We start from the raw sequence: 19911 nt of genomic DNA, 5'->3' as shown, positions 1-19911 counted from the left end.
TTGATCAAAGTATGTATCATAGAGACCTAATTTTTGTCGGCGATACTTACCAATTTTTGTCTTAAGGTAATTTCAATTTCCGCATAAAATATTTAACATGAATTTTCTAATACTGTTTTATTGGTTTATTTGTCTTCCTTTACTTTAATACTTCATTCTTTAAGAATGTATTGAGAATTTTAGTATTTTTTAAATTGTTTATATAATTTAATATCTAGATTATTAATATTTTAAATTAATTTTTGTAGATTTTATGTATTATTTACTAATTGATTTGTTATATTTAACTCTCAAATAAAAATAAATAAGAATTAAATCATTATTAAAAAAAGTAAAGAAAAAAATGACTACCAAAGAAAATCAAGAACAATAAAATTGAAGTTAACCGAATTCGAATAGATTCTTCAAAGTAACCAAGGCATTGATTTTATTGACGATTTAACCAAGTACCCATATGTTTATGCATTTATTTATATACTTAGTGCAAATAACCTTTAACATTATATTTATGCATAACTTTATGTTTTCCTTGGTTCATTATTTATATATATTTTCATATAATTTTTTTTATTAAGTTTAAAAATTTTCAATATACTCTTAATTAATAAAATATTATTTATATTTAAATATGTAATTTTCTTTTAGTTTAAATTGTTATTGTTTATTTGCTTAAATTTGTTATTGCTATTATTTAGTTTATCTTATTATTATTATTATTATTATTATTATTATTATTATTATTATTATTATATTTGATGATAAATGTTATTTTGATTGTATTGCTTTTTTTCTTTCTTTTTTTAAACACTTTATATTGAATTAATAGTTATAATTACGGATGTTCAATCAATTAGTGGTTAAATTCGGTTTGTTAGTATCAATTTTATCGGTTCTGGTTCTACCTATTTTGATCGATTAATCGGGTTTAAACGAAAATCAGTAATTCAATTTTTATTTAATAAGTATTAAATTTGTTTAAGATGTTTTATAATTTTATATAAACTATAATTTATTTTTTAAAAATAATTCTATTTAAATTATTAAATACTTAATATTTAAAAAATAACTAATATAAATATATAATTAAATTATTATCTTTTTACCAGTTAAATCGATAGAAAAATAGTTAAAAAAAAACCGAACCGTTTAACCAATAAAAAACATGTTAAAAACTATTGGTTCAGTTATTGGTATTCCATTTTTTTTTCACAACCTTAATAATAATAATTTGTCAAGATTAATTAAAAAATAAGTGCAATTTTTTAAAAAAAAAAAATCTTATAAAATAAAAAGATAGTTTCTCAATATGGCATCAATAAATCACTTATTTCATATGAAAACCACCTCTTACTAACAAATGGATGGATGGTTGCCTATTTATAGATTATGAAATATTAGTTGATTATGAAAAAATTCTCAAACTTTTAATTGACATAACACTTTTTGAAATGAATTCTAATCATCTCCTTATGTTTGAATATTTAGAAAGTTTCTCAATTATTACTAATTATTTCAAACAATTACCATCATCTCATAATTAATTTTTATTATATATTTATACTTTTTATTATTATTATTTTTAGCATTATTTTAACAAATTATTAGGTTAATATGAATATTTAGTAACCTGCAAATTAATTCATTTGTGAAAAATTGCACTAAATTCTAATTGAAAAAAAAAGTGGGTGATGTTGAAAGTTGAAAGATATATATATATTATTTTATTGAAGAATTTGAATGAAAAAATAGTTCCAATTTATAGTTGATGTTCTTCAGAGGTTGCTGTAAAGAATCTCTTGATTCAAACTTTCCTACTTCGGATGGGATTTCATCATTCGCCACGTAGTTTCAAAGATCAAGCTTCCCATTCCTCCTTACATTTGGTGAAATTAAAAACCCTAATTTCTCCCAAAACCCGATTTCTGTTTACATTTAGGAAAGCCGCCTGCTGCTTCTACTCACTCTCAAACCAGATATCTACTGTAAATGGAACCCATTAGATGATTTCCCCGTCTGCTGTTGCTACTCATTCTCATGATTGAACTCATGGGTGCTTTTACTAGCAACAGAAAGCGTGGGGATTACTGTACTTCGAGTATAAAATCTCCGTTCGATTTCGCTGATACCCACATTGTAAAGAAGCCCAAGCTCTCGTCGCCGTTCTTGCTTCACAACTCTGATCAATTGTTCTTGCCGAAAACATCACCTTTGAGGATATACAGGTACCCAGAACCGGTAAATCGGCTGAAGAGAGAAGTTCACGCTCCTTGTAGAACAAGTAGATATGGGTTTCATCACTCTTCCAAATTAGAGTCAAGAGGGAGTTCTTCTGGTCTGACCCACAAAGTGGACGTCACGGAAAATGTCCTGAGATCCAATTATGATCGATCCAAGATTGATGCTCTTCAGAGTTTACGGTACTTGAGAAAGGATAAAGAAGTTATAGATATTGATGATGAGACTGTTAAAGATGATGTCTTTGAGGATTCAAAGGTTGATGAGGTTCAGGTTGTTAAAGATGGAGGAGAAAGGAGGCTGGGGATTTCGGAACAGGATAATGGGGTTAAGCCTATTATTCATCTTTTAGATGAGAAGACCCTGGATGAAAATTTGAATTTGAAGGTTGAATCTGCAGAGAACTTAATGCAATCACTTTCAATTGACCGAGACTTGGATGGTTCCCTTATTCCATTTCACAAGAAATTACTGGACACAGCTGAAAAAAGGAATAGGAGACTTAGTAGTTTGAGTGTCCAAATTGAAGATCATGAGAGTCTCCGAGCTAAATTGCAGTTACTGCGTCCAGTGAAGAAAGTGGAGCAGGAAGAGGTTAATTAAAATCTTACCTTAATTCTGTATAGCTGGATATAGTGTATATATGCTGATATGGTTTGAATTTTCAAGGAAATAATTACTTGCACTATCAGAGAAGCTTTTGTTCCTCTTACCAAGGAAGAAGAGGCTGAGGTACAAGCTGCCCTCTCTAGTTCCAACAGGTATGGGCTGATAAATCTGTCGTCTTCTTTAAGAATTTTCATTTTGAAATGATTGATTAGTCGCTTTATAATTGAATTTATAGGAGGAATGTATTGGTGATTCATGCCTCTAACAATGTGATCACTGGAGACATATTACAATGCTTGAGACCGGAGAAATGGTTGAATGACGAGGTACTGAGTTCGATCTCCTTATTGTATTTTGAAGAGAAGAAGATTTTCTTTATATATTTGGCTGATCTAACTATTACAAGGAGATTTCAGTATATAGATAATACCCACTGAAAGCATAAATGATTGAAAAACTAATGAATGACATACATAAATGAGCCTTGCTTGGGAAGACAAAAAGTGTACGTAGATTGTATTTTTTTTCTTCCACAATTTCCCTATATGAACGATCTATTATCTTTGATTAAATTGCGAAAACTTATCGATAGGGCTAAAGAGCTGTCTGGTTTGTGCAGTTTATCTGATCATAGTCAAGTGTATGTTCTCTTTTATAGGTCATAAATTTGTACCTCGAATTACTGAAAGAAAGAGAAAAGAGGGAGCCGGGAAAGTTCTTGAAGTGCCATTTCTTCAATACCTTCTTTTATAAGAAGGTGACGTTTTATTTATTGCATTTAAGTTCTAGTTGTGCATGGTTTGATACTTGCGTGTTCTTCAAGTTTTGTCGAAAGTTTCTTAAAAAAAGTCCTAGCTGTTAAATGACGTGTCAAATGAAGTCTCAACACTCTGGTTCTTTTGTTTCTAAACTTGTTTTGCCTTACACAAATATACATCCAAGGAAATATTCCATCTCTATTTATTTTAGGTGATAATTAAGTGAAATATTAGTTGTAAGAAATGGTGGTCTTTTGCATATCAAGGTTTGAAGCCTTAATCAACACAGACTTCAATTTGATATGATTGAGAAGCTTAGATCATGTAGGAGTAAAAGGACATGGAGTAATAGGCTTAGTGACAAGTCTTTTCAAGTCGATTTCGATATACAAGTGGAAGAATGTTTTGTTAGAGTTCAAACTCTAGGGTTGTAATTTCAAGAAAAAGGGATGGAAATCCAAGAGAACTCGAGAAGAGAAGTATAGATTCTTTTGTAATTTCATTCCATGACGTAAAAGAGCAAAACAGACATTGCTTTGCTTCTATGATAGTGAAATAAAAATGAAAACTGAATCTAACATGCCCACAACCACTTACAATTTTAAATTTTTTCATTACAAGGGTACAAGTGAATTAAAAGTTATTCTAGAAGACTATCTTTGGTGATTAGATTGACAATAATGTACAAGGGTACAACTTAGGTATGGTCTTATACTAGTCTAATCTTAAACTGGAAAGGTAACTAATATCCTACTAATTTGGAAAGATACATAATAAATTGGAAAGGTAAAACAGACAAATTTAGGGGCCTTCAATGCAGCTTATGGCTTTTGTGTCGACAATAGCTTCTTTAAGCCTGTTTGGTTTCAAAGAAAAACTTTATCTCAAATGTTGGTCTACTTTACGAACCAAATTGTATTATTCTTACACATTGGAATATATTACAGCTTTTGACTAAGAAACTGGAAAGGTAACTATTACCATAATAATTTGAAAAGATAAATACTATCCTAATAATTAATTAAAATAAATAACAATAATTAAATATATAACCCTAATACTATTAATGTTTCGTACTTTGATTGGCCCTTCGGAACCCTAGTATCCCTTCTGCATCAGGTTCTTGTTGAACAGAGGAAGATTGGAAAATATGATGATTTTTGTTCATTTGGCTTTTCGGATGAAAATGCTCGAGTTGTTTTGGAGTTAAGTGATTTTGACTTTAATGATGAAGGTTATATAGCATGATGTAGATGCTTTTCCTTTTCCCCATTTCTTTTACTTTTTTCGCTCTATATTGAAAGAAGTTGCCTTCAAAGCAAGTTCCGGAAATTGATTCTTACAAACTTTAACATTTGAAAAAACAAAGTTTGAAGTCCTTTTTTTCTCTGCATAAATACTGGCCAAGCATTGTTTAATCAAGTTCAGCTTATTATAACATCTTTTAACACGATAATTTTGTTTGTTCAGTTAGCAAATGCAAGGACTTCCAGTGATTTAAAGTCTCTTGGTAGATGGACTACTCAAAGGAAGCTTGGGTACCAGCTTGTTGATTGTGACAAAGTAAGACTCTGAATTTCCACTTTCATTTTCTACCATTTATTATGACTTGTTCTTCTCAATTTAAGTTTGAAACTATATTTCAGATATTTGTTCCTGTGCACAAAGAAATACATTGGTGCTTAGCAGTTATCAATAAAAAGGACCAGAAATTCCAGTACATCGATTCACTCGGAGGAACTGACTCACAAGTGCTGAAAAAACTGGTAGGAATTGCTAGTTTTGTAGTAGTAGCTAATTATTGGCATACCCGTTATGCTTTTGTTTTTTTTAGAAAATATTAACCTTTTATTAAATTTAAAGATGTTTTCTAAACAATCTTAAAAGGCATCCTAACAAACAGAAATTACATTTCAAATTCAAAGCAGATCTTTGTCTCAGGTCTGTTCCTCCATCTTCCTCCTTTTTTTTTGAAATTTTGGATGCTAGCACAAAATACCCACCTCAACTTAAAGCGTTCTTAGTGGGAATCGAACTCAATACCTTTGATCTCATAGACAAGATTCTTTCCACTTGAGCTACCCTAGTGGGTTTCTTCTTTGTTCTCTAATTAGCATTCTTTCTAGATTCATTCCCCACACTTTGCAAATCAACCAGTTTTGGTTTGTGTTTGGACTTTTACTCAGAAATCTACTTTGCACAATTCCACAGGTGTTAAACCGCCTTCCATATCTCTTCTTCATTTCATTTTGTCTTTGCAAACACTCTTGCATTTCTTTCTCTTCATATCTGACAAAGTATGTTTATGTTTCAGTTTATGTTTCAACTGACAAAGTTTCTTTAAATGGAAATATTCAATAAAAAAGTAAGGTTTGATGTCAATAATTTCCATGACTTTTGATGAAGAATTGATAACTAGGGCACTGTAGGAATTATATCTGGATGTGGTAAGATTTCACCAAAGTATGGTGTTCTTATTATTATTTAAATTCAATTCTAGTCTTATGAACAATGTCTTGGGCCTTGTTTGATAAATATATCATTCAAATCATCAACCTAAATACCAAATTACTTTACTCTTATAACATTTTCAATACTAAATACAATATTTTAGTCATTTAACCCCAACTAATCAACTTTTTCATCAATAAATTTCCTTGTACACCCTTTTTTACTGTCTAATATCTCATCTGGATATTGATTTAGATGAGATAATATTCTGAAAAATAACTTAGTTAGATATATGTTAATAAATTTGTCGACGTTTTTTCGCCCAAATCCAGACATGGACATATTCAACATGATTGAAAGTGTTTCCAAATGGGCAACAATTTAAATAAAAAATGCAGCTTAATGATGCAACAATCTGTCTCCTTCAATAATGGTTCTTTGCAGGCGAAGTACTATGTGGATGAGGTGAAGGAAAAGAGTGGACAAGTCATTGATGTTAGTAAGTGGCAGAAAGAATTTGTCAAGAACCATCCTGCACAGGAAAACGGGTCTGTATACTGTTATGTTGAATGCAATTTTTTTTGGCAAGTTATGGATATCTGTGAGATATATTCCTTAATGTTGTAGTTAATCGTCTGTTTTTATAGGTATGATTGTGGTATGTTTATGATCAAGTATGTAGACTTCTACAGCAGAGATCTAGGACTCAGTTTCAAACAGGTAAGTAATATGAACTTGCAACATTTTGCATCCATTTTTTTGTGTGATATTTCCTTGTTGATTTTGTTTCTTGTTTATCTTGTCCCGAATTTCATCGCTGGTTTGTTTAGAAAGTCCCTGCCTGATTTCTGTATCTATCATTGTAGGAACATATGCCATATTTTCGGCTTAGAACTGTAAAGGAGATTTTACGATTGAAAGCTGAGTGACGGTTATGGCAATGGTTACAGACAAAGATACCCTTTCTTGCTTTGTTCACTTACCTGCTGCATATTGGCTTGGATTATTGGTTTGTGTATAGATTGACTTGTTGCAGGTCTTGCAGGTAAGGAAAAACTTAGGCAATGTAGGTTGATACATACTTTTTTTTGTCTGACTGTTTATTTTTTCACCTTTTTTGCTACAAGTTGAAAATTTTTATTAGGTTAAAATGGAAATACAATAAGAACTGCATTTTCATGGTATGTCCGAAGTGGGTGATTTTGAAAAAAAAAAAGTTGTTTGACATAGTACCTAGGCTAAATGAGAGATGGAATATGATCTGCAAACAGTTACCTTATTTCCCAGCTAATAAGGAACATGATGAAGTGGGTGATTGATGAAGTTATCTGCTTTGACATTAGGTTAAAGTTTAAGAAACATGATGGTGATTGTTATACTGAACCGTAGATTCAGTTCAATGGTCAATGCTTATATCGAATTTGCAAAATGTGTATTGGTTTATTATTATTCCATTACATTACAAAAGCTTCTTTATGTAATATTGTACCTTTTAAGCTCAAAAATACAAAAATATACTAAATTTGAAACCGACTAGTTTAGTTCCAGTGTTAAATAGGTATCTGTCTTATGAAGGTAGGGACATGACTATGATTGGTCTTGTTAGATTTCTAAAATTAAAAAAAAATAATAATAATAAAAGATGGGTAATAATAGAAACTTAGAAATTAATGTTTCAGAAGACAATACTTTCTGGTGACCTAAAACTCTCAGATCCAAGTTCAGATCTTGTATTTGTCAGTCTTTTTTTTTTTTCTAGATCTGCTATATTCTTGATATTGTAATGGAATATTTAGATTTGCTATAGTTCTTAAATTTTTAATATTGTTCAAATTTTAACCATGAAGTTTCTTTGTTTCTTTAATTATGTATTATGTTTTCTTTTAGATTTGTTTATAATTTTAATAATGCATATATATTTATAATTTATAAAATAAATATCATACTTAAATATATAATGATGAAGAATATGATATTTTCAAAATTTAATGGCTTGGAATGTTTACTGTATTTATTTATCATAGGGCTAGTGATTTCATGAACCTCAACATTGATCTTTTGATCTCAAGAAGAGATTATGGAGTCTACTAAATAAAAAATTCAAGTTTTAATCTAAAACCACTGTGCTAAACTCTTTATCTTATTAAAAAAAAACTAATAAATGTAACTAAATATATTTTGTAAAAGATTTCAAAGAGTAATTCTCTAAATTGAATAAATCAAACATTTTTTTTAATGGTAGATTGCTTCACATTTTCCTATATGTTTGTATAGAGTTAAGGGGAATGTCACTGCTGATATTTCCTATCCAGATCAAGAGCGAGGAGCGAGTTAATTAGATTGCATAGCATAAAAAAATACCCTATATCAATGACGTAAAGGGTATTTTACCCAGCGAGTTAACTATGGACCCTGATAAGGTGGAAATGGAGGAGGAACCAGCTACAGGAGTGGAAATCTCCATGCATGCCCGGAGCTTTCCTAGCCACTATAGTTTTGTTTTTTATCTTCTTTGTCTGAAATATGGTTTGATTTGCTTCACCTATGATCATTTCTACCAATTCTTCCTTATCTGAGCTTCTTCTCTTCTTCTCGAGTAAAGTAGCTTACTCTTGCTCTGTGCGCTAGGGAGGGTATATAAGACTATGCTTAGTTCTCATTTTTGTTTGTGTGAGTTCTAGCTAGGAAGCAAGCGCCGTAAAGAGTTGACAGGTACAATATAGATATGTTTGTGTGATATTCTCTGTGTGTAATGGAAAGTGCATCTTTTTTTTACCGGATATAGATATTTTTTTTTAACTTTTTCAAACTTGAGATATTATCACAATATATCCCTATTAGTATAATCTCTTCTTGAGATCAAGATATCAATTTTGAGGTACAAGAAATCAGTGAACCTATCATAAATAATAAATATAGTAAGCATTCCATGTCATTAAATTTTGAAAATATCATATTCTAATGAAACAGAGAAACTTCATAGTTAAAATTTGAGTAATATTAAAATTTAAGAATTATAACAAATCTACATACTCCATGACATTATCAAGAACTATACATATTTAGAAGAAAAAAAAATAGAAAACTAGAATAATGAAACATATATATTCGTTACTTAGATCAGGTGAAAAAAAAAATAGAAAACTAAAATAATGAAACATATATATTCGTTACTTAGATCAGGTACAAAATTTGAACGTTAACACGAACAGAGAAATATTATATTTAAGTTTTATAAATATATGTTTATTATATAGATATTATAATTAATAAAATAAAAAAATTAATATAATATAATATAATAATTATAATATTGTAAAAATTAATATAATATAATATAATATATGTTTTATAAATAGGAGAATGTGAGATTAGTGAAGAGAGAGACAATTAGTTATTTGATTCAAATGTACCTTCTATCCTTGCCCATAATATATATATATATATATATATATATTTCAAAACTATTTCATAAATAATCTAAAATTAAACTCACAATTTGGATTCAATTGTAAATAGCTCACACTTATTCCATTTTAAAAAAAAATTATTGGAAATGTTTGCCTTAGTTTAAACTTGCATTATATTAATATTTAATCAAATTAAAGATGACTAATGTATTTAAACATTAAAAAATGTTCATTTAGAGGATCCAAAAATAATTAGATATTTTTGATATATCGAAAAAATTATAATTTATAACTAAAAAATTCGTAAAATTTCAATATATAACGAAATAATATTTATAATTATTATATATATACATACAATAATTATAAATTGTTTGCAATATTTTTAATTCTGCTATGGTTTATCATATATCTCCTTTTTTTCAACCCTATTTAATAAATAATTGTTTAATTTTTATTTTCATTCAATATTTTGATATAAAATTATTTTTAACTTAGAATATTTTGTAAATAAAAAAATTTACACAGATTTAATTGACAATATTTTATAATTTAATTTAGAAATACAAATCTTGACCAATTATAAATAATAAAAAATTTGAGCCCATTATATTATTAATACTCAATTTAAAAAAAAAAATATTAATTATATTATAAAACTTGTTATTAAAATGTATATTTAATTAATTTTTATTTATTATATAATATTAAAAAAGTTATTATATATTTTCATATTGTATTATAAATAAACATATATATATTTTTAGAGGGAGAGAGAATAAAATCTTTAATATTATCTAGTTAAAGATATCAAAATAAAATTATTTTTTCAAAATAATTTATTTTAAATTATTATTACTTCAAATGTATATAAATAAAATTTTATAAAATATTATTTGGAGTGAAATTATAAATATTTTTACAAATGTCATAAAAAGAATAATAAAAAGTTGGTTTTAAAGTATATTATTTAAAATTTATATAGTTTAAAAACTGAAATAATTTAATTGAAAATTTAAAAGATTGAAAATGATGTGAGATACACATAAATTGACAAAGTGGAAAAGCATATTCTCTTTTAGGTACTCAATTCAATGAAACATAACGCCGCTAAACGAGACTTTCAACCACTTGCTTAAAAAGCATCAGATTCTCTCTTCCACTAGCAGAAAAGAGATCATCACCATCATCAACAATTCAGTAAAATTGTTCTTTTTCAAATAAAAAAACAGCAAAGTATCAAAAAGATTATAGTCTATTTCAGATTCAACAATGGCAATAGCTAAAATCCCATAAATAAATAACATCCAACAGAGTAAACTGGTAGCTTCAACAAAGTCACATACTGCAAAAGTTCTTAAAGAAGATAAAAATAGCTTAAAACCCAAACAAAAAAAGTGTTCATCGACTCTCAAACGGATACCCAAATGTAATAAATAGCTTAACACTTGACTTCCTTCAAAGCATGACCAAAGTAAATAAATGTTGGGTTGGTGGCACCCTCCTTGTAGTAAGCAAACACCAAAGTGGCATCATCATGCATGCTCTCCCCAACAAAACTGAAAGATCCAAATTCAATCATTAGACCAATCTCAAACCAAATCAATCAATCTTATGAACACCAAACAATTATAACGAATCTTACAATTGAAGGTCCTTAAGCTTAGTGAGCAAGAACTTGGCAGCTCCTTCAACATTCTTCTTGAACTCCTCTGCCTTTTCAGCATCAAGCTTTTCTGTCAACAGCTTGATGAACTTCTTAATGTATGCAACAAACTGCTTCTTATCAAAAGGAGGTTGTTCCTGAATATATTACAAGATTTAATTCATTAAACCATCCTCTACCCAAAAAAGAAAAACTTGTTTAAGAACAGTCAAATTTGTATAGAAACAAACCTGAAGCCTGAATGTGTCAATAATATCGACAACTTTGACTGCTTGATCATCAACACCTTCATCATCACCAGCTCCTTCAGCAGAAGGGTTGGCACCAATGTCCACATCAACTGAACCAGTGACAACCCACTACAATAACCAGAAACAAAAACAAAACTTTGATACATAAACACTCTTAAAAAAGTTATCAGATTTAAAATAGTTAAAAAAAACTCACCTTTCCTTCTACTTCCCACAAGACTCCATTATGGGTCTCTGTGTAGTTGAAGGAGTCGGAGAGAAGCTCATCCCCTATAACATAAACCAAACATTATCAATCAAACAGATTTGATACTCAGCAGCATCGATGAACTAAGTTAAATCCAGATCCTCAAACATGATATTCAAAGATAGGATAAATCGATGATTAAATCAACTTCAATCCTCGATTAAACCCTTATCAGATCAGTTCATAACGAAATAAACCCAACCCACGTATTAACAATTGATAACAACAAACGAACTAAACATAAGAACACGGAATTCGCGAATCCAAAACATGGACGTTTCAATCTTGAACATAGATCTATAAGAAATCAAACCCATAGATCGAAATCTGATCTCAATGTTCTCGACATCATAAACAAATCTAAGAACACGTGTATATAGATATGAATATAGAGATCTACAAATCGAAAAGAAACGTAAAGAAAGATTACCGGTTAGCAAATCTTGGTAGACCAACATGATTATAGGCTAACTCTAGAGGGATGGCTTCAAATCGGAAGAGAGAGAAAATTAGGTTTTTCAGGCACCGTAGTTAGAGAGAGCAAGAGGGGATTTACAGGGTGAGGTTTGCCTCATTATATAGGGCGAGGGTTCCTGGTTTGTACCAATACGCCGTCAGAGTAAATATTACAATAAGGGTATCGTCTTTTTTAATAATACCAGTTATGTCCTTCCTTCCTTATTTCAATAAAATATTGTTTGTTAAAATAAAATTAATATTTAAAATATTATATTATAAAATAATATATTAGGTAAAAGTAATATTTGAAATTTTATATTATTTATAAAATAATATTTTACTGATTATTTTAAATAAAATATATTATAAATTTAATTATATATAATTTTAATTGTTATTTTAATAAAATTATTAAGTTAAAATATCAAATTTATATTATAAAAAAAAATAATTATATTATAATATTCCTAAATTGTTGTATAATATTCTTAATTTGTTAATGATATAACAATTTAGGAATATTCTAACTAAATAAAATATTTTTTTTGTTAAGATAAAATTAATATTTAAAATATTATATTATAAATTAATATTTATTTTAAATAAAATATATTATAAATATAATTACATATATTATAATTATTAATTTTATTAAAAAAATCATAATTTTAAAATATTTTATTATTTTAAAATTAAATTAAAATATCAAATAAATATTTTAAAAAAATATTATATCAAGTCCTTTAGTTATGCAGTCATTTGATTAAATATGACATATTTTCTATAAAAAATAATAGTGATTTTTTTTCTAACATATTATAATTGATTTCAATAGTTATTCTATTTTCATGTCTTTTAATTTTATTTTTTTTTGTATTTTTCAATTAAAAGATGGTCTATTATGAACAATCAAATAAGAGATTCTCAAAATGTTTACCTTTGTTTAATATTTTAATAACAAGTATGATAAAAAAAATTATATGAAGGGTAACTAAAGAAATTGATAATTTTTCTTTAAAAACGTAAACAATATTTACCCAACTAATCAATACTAATAAATTTTTATATTTATCCTGCTTTTAAATATATGTTATTATGGTCATCAGGGCGGCCCTGGGGTAAGCCCGGCAAACTCTCGGGCTAGGGCAACCCACTTCCCAGGGCAGTCCATTTGTTAAAAATATAAAAATATTTATTTATATTTATTGTAATTTTAAACATAAATGATTGTAATTTGGTGGTTCAAGATATGTATTTAAAATTTCAATGTGGTTATGAATTCAAATCTTACCATCAACTTTTTCTACCGAGGCTAGGCAGCCCAAACATCGAGGCCATCGGGCTCTGATGATCATCTTTTCAATTCAAAATATTATAGATTCACATGTAAACATACTTCACTAATAATATTATGAATTAATAGGAATGTTGTGGAGATGTCATATGCATGTGTCAAGTTAAGCTAAAAGAAATTGTTTTCCTTAACCAACCTTAAGTAGGCACAAATTTACCATGCAAAAATGGTCTTGAACAATTAATCACTCAATTTTTTTTATTTATTTATTTAGGTTGAAAGTTAAAATGACTCTCACAATCATGAACTTCACTTAAATTTAATACGTTTTAAGAGAAAATCTAACTCATACCTTATAGTAAGTTAACGAGAAACCTAAATTCAACAAAATATTTTCAATTTATTTGAGAATAAGATGCATATAAAGCAAGCTTAATGTTCTTAATCAAATAATATTTCTCTCATTATAGTTAGGGTGTACTTGAAATAAAATAAAAGAAAAATTATTAATGAAATGAGTGGATAAATGTGAACCTACCAATGTTCTAAATGGCGGTAGGCGGTGGCGGTGCGGTAAGTGATTGCCTACTGCCTCGGGTGCCTAGGCTGTGCTTAGGCGGTGCCTAGGCGGTTAAAATATTTTCTCTATATAAGTATAAATAAATTTAAATATAATCTAGTCATCTCATGCCTCACATTATCTTTTCTCTTAGTATATTTCCTCATAATTGTCAAAGTTTTATGTATATATAAATATTGTTAGAGCTTTTGCTTTGAACAAAGTGTTGAGGTCTTTCATTGATATGCATATATAAATAGTGAATAAATGGAAGGTAAAAAGTCATTTTGAATAAGTGGAAGATAGGAGTTTTTATTAAATTTATATATATATATATATATACTAATATTAGAAATTAATTAATTAAAAATAATAAATAATTAACAGACCGCCTCATGTATAGACGGGGCGGTATAGGACCGCCTACCGCCTAGGTGGCCGCCTCAACCGCCATTTAGAACACTGGAACCTACCTAAAGAGAGTCATAATTAATTGATATAGATATCACAAATTTATCCAAGCCAAAAAAAATTTCTAGCAATCTATGCCCCCACCTTAGAGTATAGGCCGTTTAAAATAAATTAAAATATGTTTTTGTTAAGATTTGAAAACTAAATTTATAGTCACTATACTAATACAGATTTTAACTTATAACTAAATTAGATTAATTTTATATTAATTTATTATACATCTATCTATGTATCATTTTTAAAAGTATTAAAAAAAAATTACACAAGACCTCACAAATATACACTTTAAGGCAATGTAAGGCAATGTCCGCATAACAAAATTTTAAACCTCAACTAACAATCTAAGATTTTACTAATCTTTTTTTAGAAAGAAAAAAAAAATCACTTTTTTTTTCCAGTTTCAAATTTATGTATAATTTAATATTTCTGTAAAATTATTAATGTTTTTAGAACAGCAATCTAATATATATATTTTTATTAATAATAATATAATTTATTGACAAATTTAAATATAGATATGTCTTAGTTAAAAGTTTTAAGTAAAAAAAAATCTAATTATTAAGAAAAAATAATAATTAGATATTATTTTAAAGATATAATATTTTACAAGAAAAAAAAAATCAGTTCAAAAAACTGATCACAAAAAATCTAAAAAAACAAATAAGATCAGTTAAAAAACCAAGAATAAAAAAAAGTTATTAAAACTGAAATAAAAGAATTGATTAAAAACACATATTAAAAAAACAATAATTTAAAAAAATCAAAATGTCAAAAGAAAAATCAGTTAAAACATTAAATAAGAAAATTATTTTAAAAAACTGAAAAAAAAGTAGAATTTAAAATGATAATTAAATTAAAAATAAATAAACCAAGTAATTATATCTGACATATAAAATTAACTATATTACTTTTTTAAATTAGTAAGAAATATTTTTTATAAGTACTATTTTTTGGTTAATTGTCAAATATATCTAATTTAATCGGAAATAAAAATTAACGTTTTATTAATGCCAAAATAATAAATATTTCAGATTCATACAATTAAAATGATTTTATATAGAAAAATAAAAAAAGAAAAAAATAATGATTTTAGAGGAAGTTAGTAAAGAGATTCATATAGCTTCTCAATTCTCTCATTTTATTATTATTATTATTAATTTTAAATATATATAAATATATATATAGTATAGTGTAGCTCCATATATAATAATAAAATAGTAACGACTAGTTTATTTTTGAATGAATGTAATGAAATATTAATACTTTTAATTATTAATTCATTTATCATAGTCACAAATCACAATCCATATTTCATATTGATAAACAAAATTAATTATTTGTTTTTTTGGTTAATTGTCAAATATATATATCCAATTTAAAATATTTACTTCTACAGTTTCTAGCTAGAATACTAGATAGGGAAATAAAAATTAACTTTTATTATGAATAGTAAATATTACAATTCTGATTTATAGTAAAATGATTTTATATAGAAATAAAGGAAAAGGAAAAAATGGTCTTAGAGGAATAATAAGTCAATAAAATATTTACCAATTATTTACAATTAAGTTCATGATTCTCTCTCTCTATATATATCCTTTTAAACATTAAAATATTTTAAAATTATATTTAAAATTTGTAAATATATATAGTTAAGATACATTAAATAGCATTATAATCCATATAATTTAATATTTGAAATTGATATAGGACAAAATATATATATATATATATATTAAATTTAAGTGCTTCAATATATATTTATATATATGGAACCTTAATCATACATTTTTTTTTTCTAATATTTTAAATAAAAATATATTTTATTAATATTTTATTTAAATATTAATTTAAACGATCTAAGATTTTGATACAATATATATTTTTTTAAATAACAGTTTTTTTTAGTTGAATCTATATATATATCATGTGCATTAGAACAATAATCCCTCAAAACATGTTTTAAGTTAATTACATAAAAAAATCATAACTTTATATATTTTTGACTGAGATTTATTCTTCCAAATAAGTTAATTAACACGACTCCACAATGGACTTTCGTTTAAATCAAAATATTTTTATTAAGAGATTATTTTTAAGCTTTTTTAAATATATTTGAAATATTTACAAATTCAGAAGTTTCAACTAATCAAAAATAATATGACTAAATTACTCATAATTCTTTTTTAAAGAAGATGATTTTTTTTAACTGTTCAATATCTCTCAATTAAAACCATTATACGATCAGCTATCATCATTGGCTTCAATGATTTGTTATGTTGGTATTAATGTCACATATATAGACAGATCTGTCTGAATAATCCCACTTATTAGATTTATTAGATCGCGTTAGTGTTGATTAATTTCTAGAGTTTATACTAGTCTACCTTAGAAACAAATGAGAAGGATGATGCACAAATTAATTAACGAGAAAAAATAAATCATGATCAACAATTTATTTCTGCATGCATTAGAATTATTTGAAAAACAAGGAATGATTGTATCTAAAATGACTCGAAGCCTTCAATTATTATATTTTCAAGATGGTTGGAGTTATCAAGTTTCTTGCACACTCACTCAACTTTCTAGAGTTAATTTTTTGCGTTTTTATTAACCAATTCATTTCACTAGAACAAGAATTTTAATTTGTGACAGTGATTTTACTTGATGGTATTTGTTTCACATATATTATTGTAACAAATTGATATGTTGACTGAGACTCCTCCCTATGTTGGTTATGTGATTAATCAGATCAAATTGTCTGCGTTTTGAATTACATCACTAAAGAATTATTTGTCCATTTCACTTTCTTTTGTCTCCGGATTCTTTGTACAAATGGCTCATGTTCTTTGTTCATGGGCTCGACATTCTAGTTTTGTTGGTGAGGTTACTTCTTATCTTATATCAACTTATGTGAACAAACTTTTGTAAATCCATGAGGATGCCTCTATCTATGCAATCCTCTCTACATCTAATATATTTTATATTGTTTGGGTCAACTCAAATTGTTTTGGGCTTGACCAAAATAAAGCCCATTAAGGCATTCAATTAATTTAAAAAAAAAACATTTTTTTTTCTTTTTCTCCTTGGCGCTTGGAATTGATTTAACAAGGCGAGAATACCAACCCTCTTCTTATGTTCTTCTCCGATAAACGCTTTAAGCCACAAACAATTTCTTTTGCCTTTGTTTTTGGCTAGCCATCATTGATGATAATGATGATATATGTTGTAATGACAAATTATGATGATATTATTTGATGTTTTCCGTGGTTTTTACCTAAATTGAGTTTTCTACGTAAATATCGGTGTCTTGTTCTTTGATTGTTTGATTGTTTGAAAAGTTACTTTGCTCAATTGAACTGGTTGTCCATTTCATTATACAAAAGGGGAAAGAGAAGTTTTAAGCCATTGTTGTAGCTTGTCTATTTGAATTGCTAAACAAATGCTTTCATTCGGTTTTCTCTAACAAGTGGTATCAAGGTTGAGTTCGTTTGGTGATGATTCTTGTGTAACTCAAATGGAATAATCATTGAGTAGTAATGCACGATGATCTAACTCACATCTACCAACTACAAAATTTGGAAGTCATAGATGGAGGACTTATTGTGTAATTATATTATGAAAATACTATCTTGGGTGATAAAGGAAAACCTGATGCTATGTCAGATGCAAATTGGAAGAAACTAAACAGAAAGAAGTTGGTAAGATCAGGCAATGGGTTGACAACATCATGTATCAGCATGTGGCTACTAAGATTAATGCTCATAAAGTGTTGACTATTTTGAGTGAGTTGTATGAGAAGAACACCACTCAGAATAGAAAATTTCTATTTAGGAAACTTTGCTTGTTGAAATATCAAGATGGGTCTTCTATGTTCGAGCATCTAAATGAGTTGACTGCGATAAGAATGAAATTTGATGATGAGCTTCATGCTATGTGTTTGATTAATTCTTTGCCTGATAGTTGGGAAACACTTGTGGTTTCTATTACAAATTCTGTTCCACATGGTAAGCTCACTTTGAAAATGATGAAAGTGAGCGTGTTGAATGAAGAAGCTAGAAAAAAGAACAAGGCTTATCGACTCCAAGTCAAGTGTTCGTGACCGAGAGAAGGGGTAAAAGTAAAAGTTAATCGTAATGGCAGTTCTAACAGGTCACGGGGAACATCTAGCTCGAGAAATGAGATTACATACTATCAATGTGGCAAACTAGGACACAAGAAGTATCAGTGCAGATCTTTCAAGCGGGAATAAAAGGAGAATAAGCAAGATGAAAGTAGTAAAGTTATAGTTGTGGGTGGTAACGACATCGATATTGTTTACAACAATGATAGTATAACCTTGTTTCTCAAGATACACAATGGGTGGTAGACTCGGGTGCTTCTTATCATGACACCAATCGTTGTGATATATTTACTTCTTACACTAGTGGATAATTTGGTTCAGTGATGCTGGAAAACCATGTTACATGTAAGATTGTTGTAAAAGGAGATGTATGTTTGGATACTAACACTTCGTGCAAGCTACTTTTGAAGAATGTTCAATATATTCCCAATATTCGGATGAATTTGATCTCCATTGACATTCTTGATGATGAGGGTTATCATAGTCACTTTGGTGAAGGAAAATAGAAACTCACTAAGGTGTCTTTGATGGTAGCTAAAGGAAGGAAAGTCGGTTCTCTTTATGTCATAGAAGCTAAGTCTTACGGGTGAGAAGTAAATGAAATTAATGATTGTTCAGGACAACTTTGGCATAAGTAATTTGGTCACTTAAGTCAGAATGACGTGCGAGTTCTCTCCAAGACAATTGATCTTCAAGGCTTGAAGTCCACAGATTTGAAGACATTCACATATTGCTTAGTTGGTAAGCAACATAGAGTTTCCTTCAAGAGTTTCTCTCAATCTAGGAAGCTCAATATCCTAGATATGGTTCATACAAACATATGTTTTATGGATTCCTTACTTTATGTGGTGCTCATTATTATATTACTTTTATCGATGATTGCTCAAGGAAGGTGTGGCCTATCGCTTGAAGACTAAAGATAAAACATTGAATTACTTCATGTTGTTTCAAGCTAAAGTGAAGAGAGAAACTATAAAGAAGTCGAAATGTGTTTGTTCGGACAATGATGGCGAATACATAGGGTCATTTGTGGAATACTATAGAAGTCATGGGACCAAGCTTTTGAACACTGTGCCAAAAACACCTCAACAAAATGGTGTCGTAGAGAGGATGATAATGTCTATCAATGAGAGAATCTTGTGTATGTTGTCTCATGCTAAGTTGCTAAAATCCTTTTGGGGAGAGGCAATGAAGACATCAGTTGATCTGATAAACCTTTCACCCTCAACTCCTTTAGATGGTGATGTTCTAGAAAGAGTTTGAAGATGTAAGAACGTCTTTTATGACCACTTGAGAGTTTTTGGTTGTAAAGTGTCTGTTCATGTTCTCGAGTTCCTCGAGATGAGATAGTTAAGCTTGATAGCAAAATGTGACAATG

The 19911-nt window shown here is 28.1% G+C and overlaps 2 protein-coding genes across 2 annotated transcripts; one reads left to right on the top strand and one right to left on the bottom strand.

Moving 5' to 3' along the window:
- The first annotated feature begins 1757 nt into the window (after positions 1–1757).
- Positions 1758–7233, top strand: LOC124939841 (ubiquitin-like-specific protease ESD4). The gene is made up of 9 exons (XM_047480295.1): positions 1758–2829; positions 2905–2996; positions 3080–3170; positions 3503–3601; positions 5073–5165; positions 5249–5368; positions 6498–6601; positions 6701–6773; positions 6920–7233. The coding sequence occupies exons 1-9, from the start codon at positions 2035–2037 to the stop codon at positions 6980–6982; spliced, it is 1530 nt and encodes a 509-aa protein (XP_047336251.1). The 5' UTR covers positions 1758–2034; the 3' UTR covers positions 6983–7233.
- A 3467-nt stretch (positions 7234–10700) lies between these two features.
- LOC124940611 (translationally-controlled tumor protein homolog) lies at positions 10701–12210 on the bottom strand. The gene is made up of 5 exons (XM_047481133.1): positions 12058–12210; positions 11577–11650; positions 11360–11488; positions 11109–11266; positions 10701–11022 (listed from the first exon to the last, which is right to left on the bottom strand). Exons 1-5 carry the CDS (start codon positions 12083–12085, stop codon positions 10905–10907), a joined length of 507 nt encoding a protein of 168 aa, XP_047337089.1. The 5' UTR covers positions 12086–12210; the 3' UTR covers positions 10701–10904.
- Between the last annotated feature and the right edge of the window lie 7701 nt (positions 12211–19911).

Source organism: Impatiens glandulifera, chromosome 5 (genome assembly GCF_907164915.1).
Source record: "Impatiens glandulifera chromosome 5, dImpGla2.1, whole genome shotgun sequence".
Classification (NCBI taxonomy): Eukaryota; Viridiplantae; Streptophyta; class Magnoliopsida; order Ericales; family Balsaminaceae; genus Impatiens; species Impatiens glandulifera.
The sequence above is the reverse complement of the archived record's forward strand: the minus strand, read 5'-3'. Positions and strand labels throughout refer to the sequence as shown.

Excerpts from the sequence above, each read along its gene's own strand:
- LOC124940611 (XM_047481133.1), bottom strand. The coding sequence starts at position 12,085 with ATGTTGGTCTACCAAGATTTGCTAACCG. Across the intron at positions 11,489-11,576 it reads TGTGGGAAGTAGAAGGAAAG|TGGGTTGTCACTGGTTCAGT; the intron begins GTGAGTTTTTTT and ends TGGTTATTGTAG. Across the intron at positions 11,267-11,359 it reads TTGACACATTCAGGCTTCAG|GAACAACCTCCTTTTGATAA; the intron begins GTTTGTTTCTAT and ends TAATATATTCAG.
- LOC124939841 (XM_047480295.1), top strand. The coding sequence starts at position 2,035 with ATGATTGAACTCATGGGTGCTTTTACTAGCAACAGAAAGCGTGGGGAT. Across the intron at positions 2,830-2,904 it reads AGAAAGTGGAGCAGGAAGAG|GAAATAATTACTTGCACTAT; the intron begins GTTAATTAAAAT and ends TGAATTTTCAAG. Across the intron at positions 6,774-6,919 it reads TAGGACTCAGTTTCAAACAG|GAACATATGCCATATTTTCG; the intron begins GTAAGTAATATG and ends CTATCATTGTAG.